This window comes from Meles meles, chromosome 7 (assembly GCF_922984935.1).
Source record: "Meles meles chromosome 7, mMelMel3.1 paternal haplotype, whole genome shotgun sequence".
NCBI classification, from domain to species: domain Eukaryota; kingdom Metazoa; phylum Chordata; class Mammalia; order Carnivora; family Mustelidae; genus Meles; species Meles meles.
In genome coordinates, this window is record NC_060072.1 from 5,728,665 (window position 1) to 5,742,939 (window position 14,275).

General features: G+C 57.1%; 2 protein-coding genes across 3 annotated transcripts; one reads left to right on the forward strand and one right to left on the reverse strand.

Moving 5' to 3' along the window:
- Nucleotides 1-1,475: 1,475 nt before the first annotated feature.
- Nucleotides 1,476-2,758, reverse strand: LOC123946293. Its single transcript, XM_046011768.1, has 3 exons — nt 2,638-2,758; nt 1,968-2,484; nt 1,476-1,759 (listed from the first exon to the last, which is right to left on the reverse strand). Exons 1-3 carry the CDS (start codon nt 2,756-2,758, stop codon nt 1,534-1,536), a joined length of 864 nt encoding a protein of 287 aa, XP_045867724.1. The 3' UTR covers nt 1,476-1,533.
- On the forward strand, nt 2,482-11,613 carry MCAT (malonyl-CoA-acyl carrier protein transacylase). Of its 2 annotated transcripts, XM_046013382.1 has the most exons (4): nt 2,482-3,176; nt 4,788-4,875; nt 7,483-7,700; nt 10,353-11,613. In XM_046013382.1, the coding sequence occupies exons 1-4, from the start codon at nt 2,757-2,759 to the stop codon at nt 10,764-10,766; spliced, it is 1,140 nt and encodes a 379-aa protein (XP_045869338.1). In that variant the 5' UTR covers nt 2,482-2,756; the 3' UTR covers nt 10,767-11,613. The 2 variants fall into 2 exon arrangements, with proteins under 2 accessions (XP_045869338.1, XP_045869339.1); XM_046013383.1 differs by lacking the exon at nt 7,483-7,700 and having other exon boundaries at nt 10,353-10,565.
- The last annotated feature ends 2,662 nt before the right edge of the window (nt 11,614-14,275 follow it).

Genomic DNA, 14,275 nt, shown 5'->3' on the forward strand with positions numbered 1-14,275 from the left:
GGTGATTGCCAATGGCCCAGGGGCTTCCTGGTATTCTGATTCCTCCGTTTACCCCAAGGTCACCTCTCATTCGACTTTTGAGTTAAACATGACTTTGCTTTCCTTTAGAAATTTTTTTTTTGAGATTTCACTTATTTGTTTGAGAAAGAGAGAGTGCACACACAAGCAGGGGGAGGGGCAAAGGGAGAGGGAGAAGCAGACTACCTGTTGAGTAGGGAGCCCGCTGTGAGGCTCAATTCCAAGACGCTGGGAACGCGACCTAAGCCTAAGGCAGACGCTCAACCGACTGAGCCACCCAGGCACCCCACTGCTTTACTGTGTTTAATTTCCAAGAGATTCTTATTTGCTTTCTAAATGTTCTTTTAAAATATAGCTTTCGGTTCATTTTTCATGGATACAGCAACTTCTCTTACCTCTCAACTATCTGTGACGGTTTTCTTAAAACAATTTTTTTCTTCTCAGTATCTAAATCCTATACATTGTGGGTTTTCTGTTTTGCTTTGCTTTGTGTTTGTAAGAAGCTTTCCTCAGATGCTTGGGAATTCTTGGCTGGCTGCTCATGATTAGAAGGAGGGAAGAAAATAAGTCTATGGACGGCATTTGTTGGTTTAGCATCACTGTGAGTTGGAACCTGGGGGGACATTTATCTGGGTACTTCCGGGACTGTCGATGTCTTTCAGATTCCTCTTGGTCTGGTCAGATTCCCCAAGGTCCCTCAGTCCCTTGTGTGGAGGGTAAGGGTCTAGCTTTGGCTTTCCGGGAGCTTAGTGGGGGAGAACACCCACGCATTCAGTATTCACCTGTTTGGGCCAAGTACCCACATTCATCACTGTCCCTGGCCCATCCAACCCTTTCCGGAGCTAAACCCCAGATGTTTGCCAGAATGAGGGAGGGGCACCACTCAGTGACTAGAGACAGGGCTCTAAAGATCTGTTCTTCAAAGATACCTTCAAATAGTCCTCTTTATTTTTTCTTTCGCCCTTAGCTCTACAAGCAGCTAGAGCTGCCGGTCCCCAAGCTTTTGAGAAGGCTCTTGTATGGAGGACGGTGGCTCAGCTGTCCACACTGTCCAGAAGAATTTGGTTGTCTGGGGCGCCTGGGTGGCTCAGTGGGGTAAAGCCTCTGCCTTCAGCTCAGGTCATGATCCCAGAGTCCTGGGATGGATCTGGTGTCGGGCTCTCTGCTCAGCGGGGAGCCTGCCTCCCTGTCCCTGCCTGCTTGTGATCTCTGTCTGTCAAATAAATAAAATCTTTATTTTTTTAAGATTTTTTATTTATTTATTTGACAGACAGAGATCACAAGTAGGCAGAGAGGCAGGCAGAGAGAGAGGAAGGGAAGCAGGATCCCTGCTGAGCAGAGAGTCCAACGCGGGCCTCGATCCCAGGACCCTGGGATCGTGACCTGAGCCGAAGGCAGAGGCTTTAACCCACTGAGCCACCCAGGCGCCCATCAAATAAATAAAATCTTTAAAAAATAATAATAATTTGGCAGTCTGGAGTCAGCTAAGTCAGGTAACACTAGTCTTCCAGCTTTTCAGCTTGCAAGCGTTCTTTCCTGTCTGTCCTCCCTGTCCTTGTGGATTAAGGTCTTCAGGAGGTTCCCCTCCTGCGGGTTTAGGGGCTTCTGGAGGCAGCGTGAGCTCCGCTCACGTCTTAACCTGAGAGTCTCCTCCGCGTCTTTGATGGCCACAGAGTGGTCTAGGTTTGCCGTAACCCCGTTCAACGAATCTCCTCTCGCCGAATGTAGGGCTTTCCCGCACTTTTTTTTTTTTTTAAAGATTTTATTTATTTATTTGACAGAGAGAGAGATCACAAGTAGGCAGAGAGGCAGGCAGAAAGAGAGGAGGAAGCAGGCTCCCTGCAGAGCAGAGAGCCCGATGCGGGGCTCGATCCCAGGACCCTGAGATCACGACCTGAGCCGAAGGCAGCGGCTTAATCCACTGAGCCACCCAGGCGCCCCTCCCGCACTTTTTCCTTGTCAAAAGCAAGGCTGCGCTGGAAGTTCGAGAGTCAGGGCTCCGCGCGCGGGACTCAGACAAACTCACTGCAGCCGCTTTGCCGGTGTAACTCCGTGCAGATCTGTCTCGTCTGAGGCGTGTGTTGGGGGTCTGTCTGTCTCCCCGGCCGCAGGCAGGCAGCAAGCGAGAGGGGCAGAGGCAGGTGGGGGCGCGGGGGTGAGGTCGGAGTTCGCCCCCCGGACCCGCCCCCCCGCACTGCTCCGATCCCGCTTCCGTCTCTAACCACCTGCGCCTCAAGTCTTGGAGCCTTCGAGCAGGATGGAGGAGAGGAGCGTCGGTCCTCGCGCGGTCGTCAGGCACCAGGGAAGCGGACGTCCGAGAAATCCCGCGGGCGTCGTCCAGGGGCGGAGCGAATCGGCGGCTTCCGCGGGCCCGTGCGGTTTGCGGGGGAGACGCGGACGGAGCTGCTCGCTGGCGGCCCGCGCGGCGCCGCTGAGAAACCCGACGGAGAAGCAACGTGGGAGCGTCTCAAACCCGCTCACAGGCGAGGTGGAAAGAGCGAGGCACTGCGTTCGCTGTTCGTTCAGGATCTGCGGGAGGACGGCGGGGCGGCGCGGGCTTTCCTCGCTCCGGCGCGGTTTGCCCTACGCGCCTGGGGCCGGAACTCGTCCGCGCGGAACTTTTCTTCCCGCCCCCGGGTGCCGCGGCCCGCCCGGCGGGAAATGCGTCAGGGACCGCGCCGCGCCGCCGCCCCCCGGCTTCCGTCGCCCCGTAACGCGCGGCGGGCCCCGGCCTCACCATGAGCCTGCGGATGGCGCGGGCCGCGTGGGCCCGGGGATGGGACGCGGGCTGCCGCCGCGGCCTCGCGGACTTCCCGCTGCCCCCGCCGCGCGCCGTGGACGTGGCGGAGCTGCTGCGAGACGCCACGACCGCGGAGGAAGAGCCGCGGGAGGCGGCGGCGCGGCGACCGCCGGGCCAGTGCTCGGTGCTGCTCTTCCCGGGCCAGGGCAGCCAGGTGGTGGGCATGGGCCGGGGGCTGCTCCGCTACCCGCGCGTCCGCGAGCTCTACGCCGCCGCCCGCAGCGTGCTGGGCTACGACCTGCTGGAACTGAGCCTGCACGGGCCGCAGGAGGCCCTGGACCGCACGGCGCACTGCCAGCCCGCCGTCTTCGTGGCCTCGCTGGCCGCCGTGGAGAAGCTGCATCACCTGCAGCCCGCGGTGAGGCCCGCCCCCGCCGCCGGCCGGGGAGGACGCGCTGTGCCCGCGCTCCCACCTGCCAGGCGCGCGCTCCCGCGTGGGACGCAGTGGGCGGAGGCTTGTGGAGCTCCGGCCGAGGTGGGAGCCGGGGCCACGGCGCTGGGGCAGCCCGCGCGTTAGGGGAGGGGGCTGGTGAATAAAAGACTGGGCGTGTTAAGTGCGGTGTTGCAGAGCGGAAAGCAGCAGGGAAAGCGGCTGAGGAGTCTGGGCTGGACTGCGATTTCATTCTACTTATTTTTCTAAAAGTCATTATTATTATTATTACTACTACTATTCTCTACACCCACCCTGGGGCCCAAACTCACGACCCCCAGATCAAGAGTCGCATGTCCCACCTACAGAGCCTGGGCTGCGATTTTAAAATTTATTTTTATTTTTTGTGTGTGTTTCTTTTTACTTTTTTTTTTTTTATTTGAATTCAGTTAATTAACATGTAACGTTTTATCAGTTTCCGAGGTAGAGTTCAGTGACTCCTCGGGTGCGTGTAACACCCCGTGCTCCTTCCATCAGTGCCCTCCTTATGCCCCTGAACGGTTTTGGTTTGGTTTGGTTTTTTTAAGATTTTATTTATTTGACAGACAGAGATCACAAGTAGGCAGAGAGGGAGAAGCAGGCTCCCCGCTGCTCAGAGAGCCCAGTGTGGGGCTGGATCCCAGGACCCTGGGATCATGACCTGAGCCAAAGGCAGAGGCTTCAACCCACGGAGCCACCCAGGCGCCCCGCCCCTGAATGATTTTAAATGATCCTCAGTCATGTGTTACTAAATGATTTTAGAAGGATGAACTGCGACTTAAATGAGGGCCCATTAAGAGGATGGTGTGATGATGTCACTGCACTTGAAAGTGCGAATTGGTGGCTGTTATCGTGCGAATTGGTGGCTGTTATCATTCGACAGTATCAGAACAGTAAACGTGAAGCTACTGCTGTGAACCCTGCCCCCCATTCTCACAACAGCCGCGTCGGGGAAATACAGTTACTCTGTGGGTGAGGCAAGGAGACTCGGACATGGAACGGAATTAGTGAAGTGGTGGTCGTGGTATTCTCGGAGCCCTTACCCTCGGCCAGGTCTGTGCTTAAGCGCTTGAGAGACATTATTTTGGTGTCATCCCAGGAGCCCTGTGAGGTAGGTCCTGCCCTTTCCCCATCCCGCAGATGGGACAGCCACGACTGTCTGTTAGAGAACTCTCCCAAGCTAAGATTCAAGCTAAGATTCAAATTCAAGAGACTGAGTCACTCTCTCCTCTGTGTAGCTCCCTCCGGCTCCCTCGGCCTGAGAGGCATCTCCAGGGCAGAGGCAGAAGGATCCAGAGCCCTGGGATGAAGACATGGCCCCACTAGAATCAGGCAGCAGGCTTTAACTTGCCAGCAAAGTTCCTCGTCAGTAAAAGGGCTGGTTCAGGGCTTGTCAAGGCCACTTCTGTTTGTGTCCTCTTCTAGCCAGAGCACCAGGCTGGTGGCTCCTGGCTCCTTGAGCCTCTGAACACCGTGCCCGCTCGCAGTGCAGAGCCCCAGACTGAACCCCCCGCCCCTACCCCTGGACCTTGGCCTCATGTCCCGCATCTGTCACTGCAGGTGATTGAGAACTGTGTTGCTGCTGCCGGATTCAGTGTGGGAGAATTCGCAGCCCTAGTGTTTGCTGGAGCCATGGAGTTTTCTGAAGGTACACAGGAAGGGGGTTGGTTTTGTGCCGGGGTGTTTTCTTGCTGGGTTCACTGGGTACTAAGGACACTGCCAAAAATAATTCTGGAGCCACTCGGGTGATGGAGAAGGGAGCACATGGGTGAGAATGACATTGGGAGGACCAGACTTCACCTTGAATCCCTTTTAAGCCTGAAGCGTTCGTCGGAGATTTTCTTTCTTTCGTTGCCACCTGAACTCGGCTTGCTTGACTGCCCCCACCCTGTCCTGGGTGCTCTCAGTCCACTCCCACAGTCACGTAACAGATGGCCAGCAGATAGTCGTGGAGTGAAAAAGCAAATGAACGTTCGATCATGAGCATACCAGTTTCACTTGAGATTTTTGCTCATAGTGAAACCAGTTAAACTGTTTTGCTTGTAGTTAAATACGAGCAAAGGATGTGAACAGACCTTTCTCCAAAGAAGATATACAGAAACGGCCAACAGGCATGAGAAGAGATGTTCAGCATCACTAATCATTAGGGACGTGCAGATCAAAACCACACCTTATACCCACTAGGGTGGCTTCAATTAAAAAATATATAATAAGAATAATAATAAGTGTTGGCAAGAATGTGAACAAATCAGACCCTCAGGGACACCTGGGTTGCTCCGTCAGTTAAGCCTCTGCCTTCAGCTCAGGTCATGATCCCAGGGTCCTGGGATCGAGTCCCACATCAGGCTCCTTCCTCAGCGGGGAGCCTGCTTCTCTCTTTCACTCTCCCTTTGTGTTCTCCCCCACCCCAAATAAATAAGTAAAAATCTTACAAAGGAAAGAAAAACAAAGGACCCGCAGACGTGGCTAGAGAGAGTGTAAAATGGTGCAGCCACTGTGGAAACCAGTTTGACGGTTCAAGCCGTTGCACACAGAACTACCGTGCGGTCCAGTGGTTCTGCAGGTATATGCCTAACAAATAAAAATGTACGTCCACACAGAAAAACCTGTGCGCAGACCTTCCCAACAGCATTCAAAATAGCCCCAAGATGAAAACAGTCCAGATGCCGCTCAGCAGAACAAATCGCGCTCCGGCCGTGCAATGAGTGTCCTTCGGCCGTAACAGGGATAAAGGGCTGATGCGTGTCACTACCTGGATGAGCCTCCAAAGCCTGAGAGACGTGGCCCCTTTTGTGTGAAATGTCCAGAATGTGCAAATCCAGAGACAGCAGCTAGAGGTTCCGGGGGCAGAGGGCAGGGGGGATGGGGAGTGTTAATGGGGTGTTTTATGGAGGGAGGGAAAGCTTTGAAACTAGAGCAGGCTGGTGGTTTACCAGTGAACTACACATTTGAAACATTGTATTTTATGTATTTATTTTAATTTAGTGTTCGGTGTTTTTAAAATAGCATTATAGCGCAGTTAAGGAAATGCTAAAAATGCTGCATGTGCTCATCTCCGAATAAACTGTCTTATACACACACAGTTTTCTGCGCACATAAATGCAGAGCGAGAGCCTGTGTATGTCCCGTGTTTTCTCACTTGACATTTTGCAGTTGTTAAGCTGCACGGGAGGACGTCCCCGTGCCCCCTCCACTTTCCTGTGGGTTCTCGGCTACCTCCTACCTCAGGCCGTCATTGTATTTGCTCCGCAGTTTGCTCCCTGTCTGTCTAAGGGGCCAAGAGTCCAGTACAAATGTATGCAGGTGCTAAGGGAAGGCATATGTGTTAGGAAGGGAGCAGGCTGTGCCCTCAGAGCCTCTCTCTGGTCCCAGGAAACTCTGGACTAGTCCGTTAACCTCTCCTTGGCCCCGTCATCCCCTCCCCCAGGACCGGGAGGACAGATGTCCAGTCGTCACAGGCCTTCTTACATCGTGATGGTTGGGGCTGCCTGCCCCGGGCACAGACCTCACCTTGCACTTGAGCCACACGTGCCAGGGGCTCTGTGTTGGTCTTCATTTCCCCTTGGCAGCGGCAGCTTCTCCAGGTCCAAGTGAGGGCAGTAAAGCCTGATGTGTGGGACTCCGGTGGTATTGAAACTTTCATTCCCAGTTTTCGCAACAATCCAAGCAGATTGGATAGTATTATCCTCATTCTGCTAACTGAAAATTTGACCGGGAAGTTCATGACTTGTCCAAAACAGTATATGTGGCTCTAGTCGCTCCTGTGCACCCCGCTCCCTGCACCAGGCTTTCTCACCGGCAGCCTGTGGACATTTTGGACCAGATACTAACTTGGTGGTGGGGCCCTGCATTGTAGGACGTGGGGCGGCATCCCTGACTTCCCCCAGATCTCCGTAGCATCCATACACACACACACTCGGCTGTTGTGACAATCACAAGTACCCCCAGACCTTGCCTTGAGGCAAAATCACACCTGGCTAAGGAACCCCATCCTACAGCAAGCCAGCTTTAAGGCTGCGAGCTCCGTGTTTTCGTGTGTATAGTGCCAAAGACAGCACCCACCTCTCAGGATGGTGGTGCCGTCTCGGGGAAGTAGATAAAGATAGGAGAACCATGGCCCTGGGGACTGCTGATAACTACCAGCGTCTGCCTCTCTAGCACACTGTGTGAACTCGTGCTTCGTCTCACAGATCTGGGCTTCCCCCACCTTCGTCACATGCCCTGATTTTTTCCAAATGCACTTCTTTCTGGCTAGGTTTGTATGCAGTGAAAGTCCGAGCTGAGGCCATGCAGGAAGCCTCGGAAGCTGTCCCCAGCGGGATGTTGTCTGTCCTCGGCCAGCCTCAGTCCAAGTTCAACGTTGCGTGTTTGGAAGCCCAGGAGCACTGCAGGACTTTGGGCATAGAGAACCCCGTGTGCGAGGTGGCCAACTACCTCTTTCCTGATTGCAGGGTGATCTCAGGACACCTGGAGGTTGGTGCTGACGGGAACAGCCTTCCTAGACGCCAGTCCACAGAGAACGTAGGAACTGTCCCACCCACACTAGGAAGCCCATGGTGGTGTGATGGCTGCTCTGCCAAGCCGTGGTCTGTGGGAAGGATTTGAGGCCGGGCGCTGGGAGGTGGGGCGAGCCCCGCAGAGGGAGGCAAGAGGCCAGGATGCCATCCCCACGGCACCATGCATAGGCCAGGCCCTTGAGCAAATCACCCAGCCCTCCTAGAAGGTAAAGGGGTTGGACCAGATGATCCCCAGGGCCTTCCGGTAGTAAACTCGGGGGTTCTCACAACCTCTGGTTGCTCCCTTAGCAGGAGGAGGAGCCATGCCTGCTAGGTCACTCCGCCCCACTGTGCCTTATCTTCGGGGTCTGCTTTTATCCAAGTTCAAGTCCTTTTTCTTTCCTTCTGTCCTTCCTTCCATTCACGCTTCCCTAGACATTTCTCACGCAGCTCCTCTGTAACAAGCACTGAGGGGACATGGACCGATAAGCCAGGAACGGGTGACTGCATGTTTGGGGCACAGGGGGGGTCAGGCTGGCTGCCAGGAGGCCTCAGGAGGTGACGCCGGGAATGGGGTATGGGGGGTGTTTTTGCGGGAAGATGCTGTCCCCAGCAGGGAGGCCGCGACCAGCCGATGGCAAAGGGCAACTGGGGCCTGGCCCCGGGATGCTGAGGGAGTCCATGCCGGATCCCGCACAAGGGGCTACAGCTGCAAGGCCCATGTCTTGGTGACACCACCCGAGTCCTATAGGCCTTGCTCGCGTCCTGGTTCTCCCCAGGAGGGAGTCCTATGCATGTGTTACACACAAGGAAGCTGAGGCAGAGCGAGAGGCTAGTGCTTAGAGATGGTGGCAGCAGAACGGAGCTCCAGTCTGTCTCATTCTAGAACCTTCCTTGTCCACTCGACAGCACTCTGTCTCCCATCCCATGAGGCCTTGCCCGTATGCTCGGTGTCTGTGTGAATCTCCTCGGAACCAGCGAGTCTCTTGTGACAGTCCTGAGAGGACGGGAAGATGGGAGACAGTGGCCCCACGCTGCTTGTGGAGCTCATTGCTCGTTCCCATTAACGGCCTCGGAAACCCCAGCAGTGGGTGGGGAGGGGCCCCAAACCAGGGCTGGTGTCTCCTCGTGCAGTCCCCGGACAGCTGGGTGCGCGGGTGGACGACCCCGCAGATTCTCACCGTTCGCCTTTCGGTGCCAAAGCAAAGAGCTCAGGGGAGGGCAGGGCTTCCTTGAGCAGGAGGGTCCCTTTGCAACCACGGATAATGGGACAAAAAAACCCTTGGCCTCTGCCTCCTGGGCCCTGAGGCTGTGGTCTTGGCCTTGACTCCTGTGGGCCCAGTCTAGGATGTGGGCCGGATAAGTCCAGAGGCCTTAAAAGTGGAAAGCACTTGGAGATGCTGAAATGATGCGTTGGCCTCCTGCGGGGCAGGGCCCACAGAGACGGGTGAGCAAGTGCCTTCCAGCCAGACATTCGAACCCTTCCTGCCCTCCAGGGGCACACACAGCCATCGGGGCACACGCAGCCATCCCGTCACATGGTTTTTTCCAGTGTACCTGGATGGGCTTGGCATACAAGACAATTGCTAACCGTCACGTAGCACTTGGGCGCCAGAGTTTACCTTGAGAACCTGTGAGATAACTAGGGTGCTCCCCCTTTTCTAGATGAGGGAACTGAGGCACGGAGAGGTAAGGCACAATCACCCAAGGTCAGGCAGCTGCTGGGACCTTGACTTACCGTCAGTCTTCCCGGGAACAGCGGGTCCAGCCCCCGCGCCGCTGTGGATGGTGACAGGCCAGAGACAGGGCCAGAGAGAAAGTGACAAACAGAGCAGCCACAGGAAGCCCTTCGGCGGGAAGGGCCATCTGGATGACAGGCCCCAGGCCGTGTCCTGGAGGCCTAGGGTCTCTGAAGAATGTCTAATATTTTTAAATATTTGCAAATTATGTTGTTTGCAAACGGGGCCAAGTTTGGGCCTCTTAGCCTGGGAGGCCCCTTCTGCCCTTCCCAAGGCAAGGCTTTTGGCTTCCAGGAGACAGAGCTCCTTTCTTCTATAGAACAAGCTCAGATGATGGGCTTCTGATCGAAAGACACAAGGCTTGGAGTCTCTAGAATTTTCATCTCGAGGGTTATGGCGTAGTAAGAAAATTTGTTAGAAACTGTGAAGGGTAGTGGGCTCATCATCGAAAACTCCCACTAGAGTGTGTTCTCACGTTGTCAGACTCCTTCACACCTCCCGTCCCATCGCTTCCCAGCAACCCTGTGAAGCTGCTGAGATTGTGCTCGTTTTGTGGGTGACAGATGGCGAGAGGCTGAGTGGGAGTGGGATGCTGGGGTGGACACACTCCCCAGCCTCGACCTTTCAGCCCCACCGGGGCCGCCTGCCCAGGTGGGCTGTGTGAACGGTCACGGCCCCAGAGGAGGACTTCTGGGCCACGACGTACACGACTGGTTTGTACCGGAACAAAGAGGGGAAGGGAGCCCGTCCTCACAGTTGTCTGCGCGGTGAAGCATGTGGACGTGCCCATAGCATCTTCCGTCCGCAGGACCGGGGCCGGTGGATGCTGCCTCGCCATGCATTTCCTCCCCTAAGATGTCCCTGGCTAAAACTTCCTTTCTTCCTTCTAGGCGCTGCAGTTCCTGCGGGAGAATTCTTCCAAGTACCACTTCAGGCGCACCAAGATGCTGCCCGTTAGCGGGGGCTTCCATACCCGCCTCATGGAGCCGGCCTTGGAGCCCCTCGAACAAGTTCTAAAGTCGATCGGTGTCCGGAAGCCTCTGGTGTCCGTCCACTCAAACGTCGACGGGAACAGATACATGCACCCCAGACACATCCGGAAGCTGCTGGTGCGGCAGCTGGTCTCCCCGGTGAAGTGGGAGCAGACGATGCACGCCGTTTACGAGAGGAGGAGAGGCACGGCCTTCCCCCAGACTTTCGAGGTGGGGCCTGGGAGGCAGCTGGGAGCCGTCCTGCGGAGCTGCAACCTGCAGGCCTGGAAGTCGTACCGGCACGTGGAGGTGCTGGAGGATGACGGGACCTAGACCGGCCCCCGCCGTGGGAGCTCCTGGTGCCTGGGGTGGTGGGGGCGCAGCTTAGGAGGGAGAAGGGGACCGAGTCGGCGCCCGGACCTGCCCCGTCTGTCCCTAGGCCTCCTCGTCCACGTGACTGGGAGGCACTGTTTGCAAAGTGCTTTGAAGGCCGCGTAAAAAGCCCGAAAGCGAGTATTTCTTGACCTGCCCAGGTCCGTTTCTTCCCCTGAGATATGTTCCAGGGCTGGGGGGAAGCCGCAGCAGGGCCAGAAGAGTCCCAGGGACCCCAGAGGCAGAGGCTCCTTTGTAAAACGGGCTGAGACCACCCGGCCGGCAGGTGTGCTCAGGAGGCTGGGAAGGCTCGGCCTGTGGCCTGTCGCGCCCTACCCCTTCACCACATGGGGGCCGTGGGCATACTGGGGAGGCCACCAGGCGGGCCAGTGCCAGAGGGGCCCCCATTGCCCCACGAGCCCGTGCGCCCCCACAGCCAGAATCTTAGCCCTTTTGTCACTGAAAGCAAAGGGCTTCCAGACGTAGCTGGCCTTGGTAGCCATCCTGTCCCCACACTCTGTCGCTGGGAAACTCCGCCCCGCATTGGTTTATCTTCCCAGCAGACGGTACTGAGCGCCTGCCGGCTGCCGGTGAGTGAGTGGCCTCCCCCCTTCGGGGGGAAGTGTTCCTTTGCCAGGCAGGAAGGGTTTAGGGAGGCTGGCTGAGAGCCCTGTTTCCCTGTGGACGGTGATCGCTAAGGGTCTGCTCGGCGCCTCTGACCTCCCGTGGCACAGTCACACCCCGGGAGCAGACGAAGGTTCTGGACATGTGTGGCTCTGCTGGTAACAAGCGGAAGTCATGTTCTGGACGTCTCGGTGGCTTTTTCACCCGTCGGCGATAGTGGGGAACTCATCTGGGTGTGAGATCTCTGTGTTTGTCCGCGAATGTTGGCTGTGGTGTAGACACCTGTCAAATCCCAGGTAGGTTTCGCATTTTCAGTTCTGCAGGGTTTCTCAGCAGGGGCCCCGTCAGCCTCTGCACAGAACTGGCCTTCGTTGCATGGGACTGTCGCTCACAGTGTGGGCCACTGTCCTGGCTCCCGGCCACTCTGCGCCAGGAGCCCTTCCAGATGTCGTGATCCCCCTGACACGCCCACGTGTGTCCACAGCCCTGGCCGAGAGCCCTGCATAGGACGAGGGAACCCGATCTTTCCCATGGCCTGAGTCTGAGTGTTCTCTGGAGTTCAGTGGAGAGCGAGCTCTTAAAACTCCCATTGTAAGAAATTTTCAAACATTCGCAAAGAAACTTGCTATTATTGTTGTTATTATCTTTGGTGGGCAGCAAAGCGAAGTTTGCGGAGTAGTACAGAGCTCCCCAAGAGGGAGGGGACCCAGAGGGTTGCCCGAACCTTGCTATTATTTTTAAAACGTGCGGAGTCTGTGGGAACCCTCTTCCAAGCACTGCGGTAGCCGGCGACCCTGGGACTCTGCAGTCTGGGCTCACGTTCTCTGGCTGTGCTGTGGGCAGGACGGCATCGCAGTCACGCTCTGCAGAGCGCGGTCCCACGTAAGGGAGCCCCGGAGAAGCGGCGGAGGGTGAGTGTCCCCGCGTGGCGGGACTTCCTGCTTCTCTGGGCACGGCCCTTCTCCTCGGTGAGGCCAGACTCCAGGCCAGAGGAGGGAGAAGGAACAGCAATCAAAGGGCGTATGGTGCTGCCTTAGGGTTGTTTCCAGAAAGCTGGCAGCGTCTCTGGCAGCGCTGCAGGGGGGAACGCGGAGGTGCGGGCAGGCAGTGCTCACCTCCATTGTGGGAGCCCTGGGTGGGGTGGATGGGCCCTCGCCCTCCCCACCCCTGCAGACTGAGTGTGGTGAGTGGCAGAGGCACGGGGTGGGAGGGGAGTTCTGGGGGGAGCCCGGGGTCCGGGGTGAGGGCCTGTTCCTTGGCAGGACCTGGGCCAGTGTCTGCCCCCTTGAGGAGACTACCCCGCACCATCATCGGTCCCATGGTGCTGGCCTGCCCCGAGGTAGGAATCACAGCTGCTACCACGTTTGTGGCCCACACCCGTGGAGACCCTGGGCCCGTTTCTCTTCCCAGCGGCTTGCCTCCCTCAGCCAGCCTAGAACTGGGTGCCTGGACGGAGTGGGTTTCCCTAGGCACGTGCTGTCTGAGAATCAGCTCTCGCCTCATCTCCAGAAATCTTGACTGGACCAAGGGCCGTGATCAAAAGCCTCTAAAACCTCGTAGATGCTGGGCCTCCTGCCCTTACGGCCTCGTCACCTCCTTTGGGAAGAGGCTTCACTGTTTCCAGCGGCATCCACCCAGGGCCCCCAAAGGCTAGGGGTCTGTGTCCCCCCCCTCCAGCTGTGGCAGTGCCCCTGGGCCCCGCTGCAGAGGGGCCGCAGGAGATGGGAGCCTCCTGGGCCGATGGTCTAGGGATCCTGAGGCTGCTGGGTGACCATGTCACCCCTGCCCCCTTCCTAGGAGGGATGGGCCTCCAGTCCTTCCTTTTGGGGGTTGGATGATTTCTGCTATCGCTGTTGCTAAACACCTGTTTGCAGCTTGTGGAAGTTGCCCCGTGGGTCAGCCATACTCCGCTTGACCATGACCCTTTCCCCGTCTGGGCCTTGGTCTCCCCACCCCCCGCAGGCTGGACCGGAAGGCATCAGTGGTCAGAGGATCCCAGTGCCACTCTGGTCTGACCCCTTCCTTCTCTGGGCCTCAGTTTCCCCCTTGCAGGCTGGGCCGTCTTGAGCAGATCAGTCAACTGCCAGCTCCACGTCGGCTTCGGAGGTCAGGAGGCTGCCCCTCGTGTGGGGGTGCAGAAACTGGCAAGCTCCTCGTGGCCCCAGGGTGGGCATGGACAGACAAGACAGTCGATCAGACTCCAGCCCAAGCTGGCTTATCCGCCTTCCTCATGCTCGGGCAGGTCTCCCACCCCAGGGCCTTTGTATGTGCTGCTCCCCCTAGCTGGGGAACGCTTTCCTTCTCTCCACAGCCAGCTCGACAGGCCTGGTCCTCCGGGCTCACCCACCCCACCCCCCATTTTCTCAGTCCTTTATTGCTCTCCGAACACAGCCCCCAGTTCTTAGCTGCTTTGTGTGCTTTGTAAATAGAATGTGAGATTTGAGGGACCATATCTTCACAACCCCTGAACCCGTGGCCAAGCTTAGCAAAGTAGGGGCTCCTCTGACATCCATGGGTGGGAAGAATGTTGCAAACCCTAGGACATCTGGGGAGAGGGTCCCCAGACTCCTGCCGAGAAGCCATGGCATCGGCCTCTCCATCCCCTCCGCTCTGAAGGGCCCCAAGCTCTTTTGAGAAGCTGCAGGCGGCCCCAGCCACACTGAGAAAGGGGTGGGCACATGGGCAGTTCGACCCGAGTTCTTGGGAGCAAGCTGCTCCCGGGTGGTGAGGGAGGACTTCCTGGAAGAGGCTCATCTCGGTTTAGCCTCACCACATCCCCAGCTACGGATTCTCCAGTGGATCCCCAGGGCCTAGGGGTCAGTGCAGCCACACGGGAAAGCCCTGGG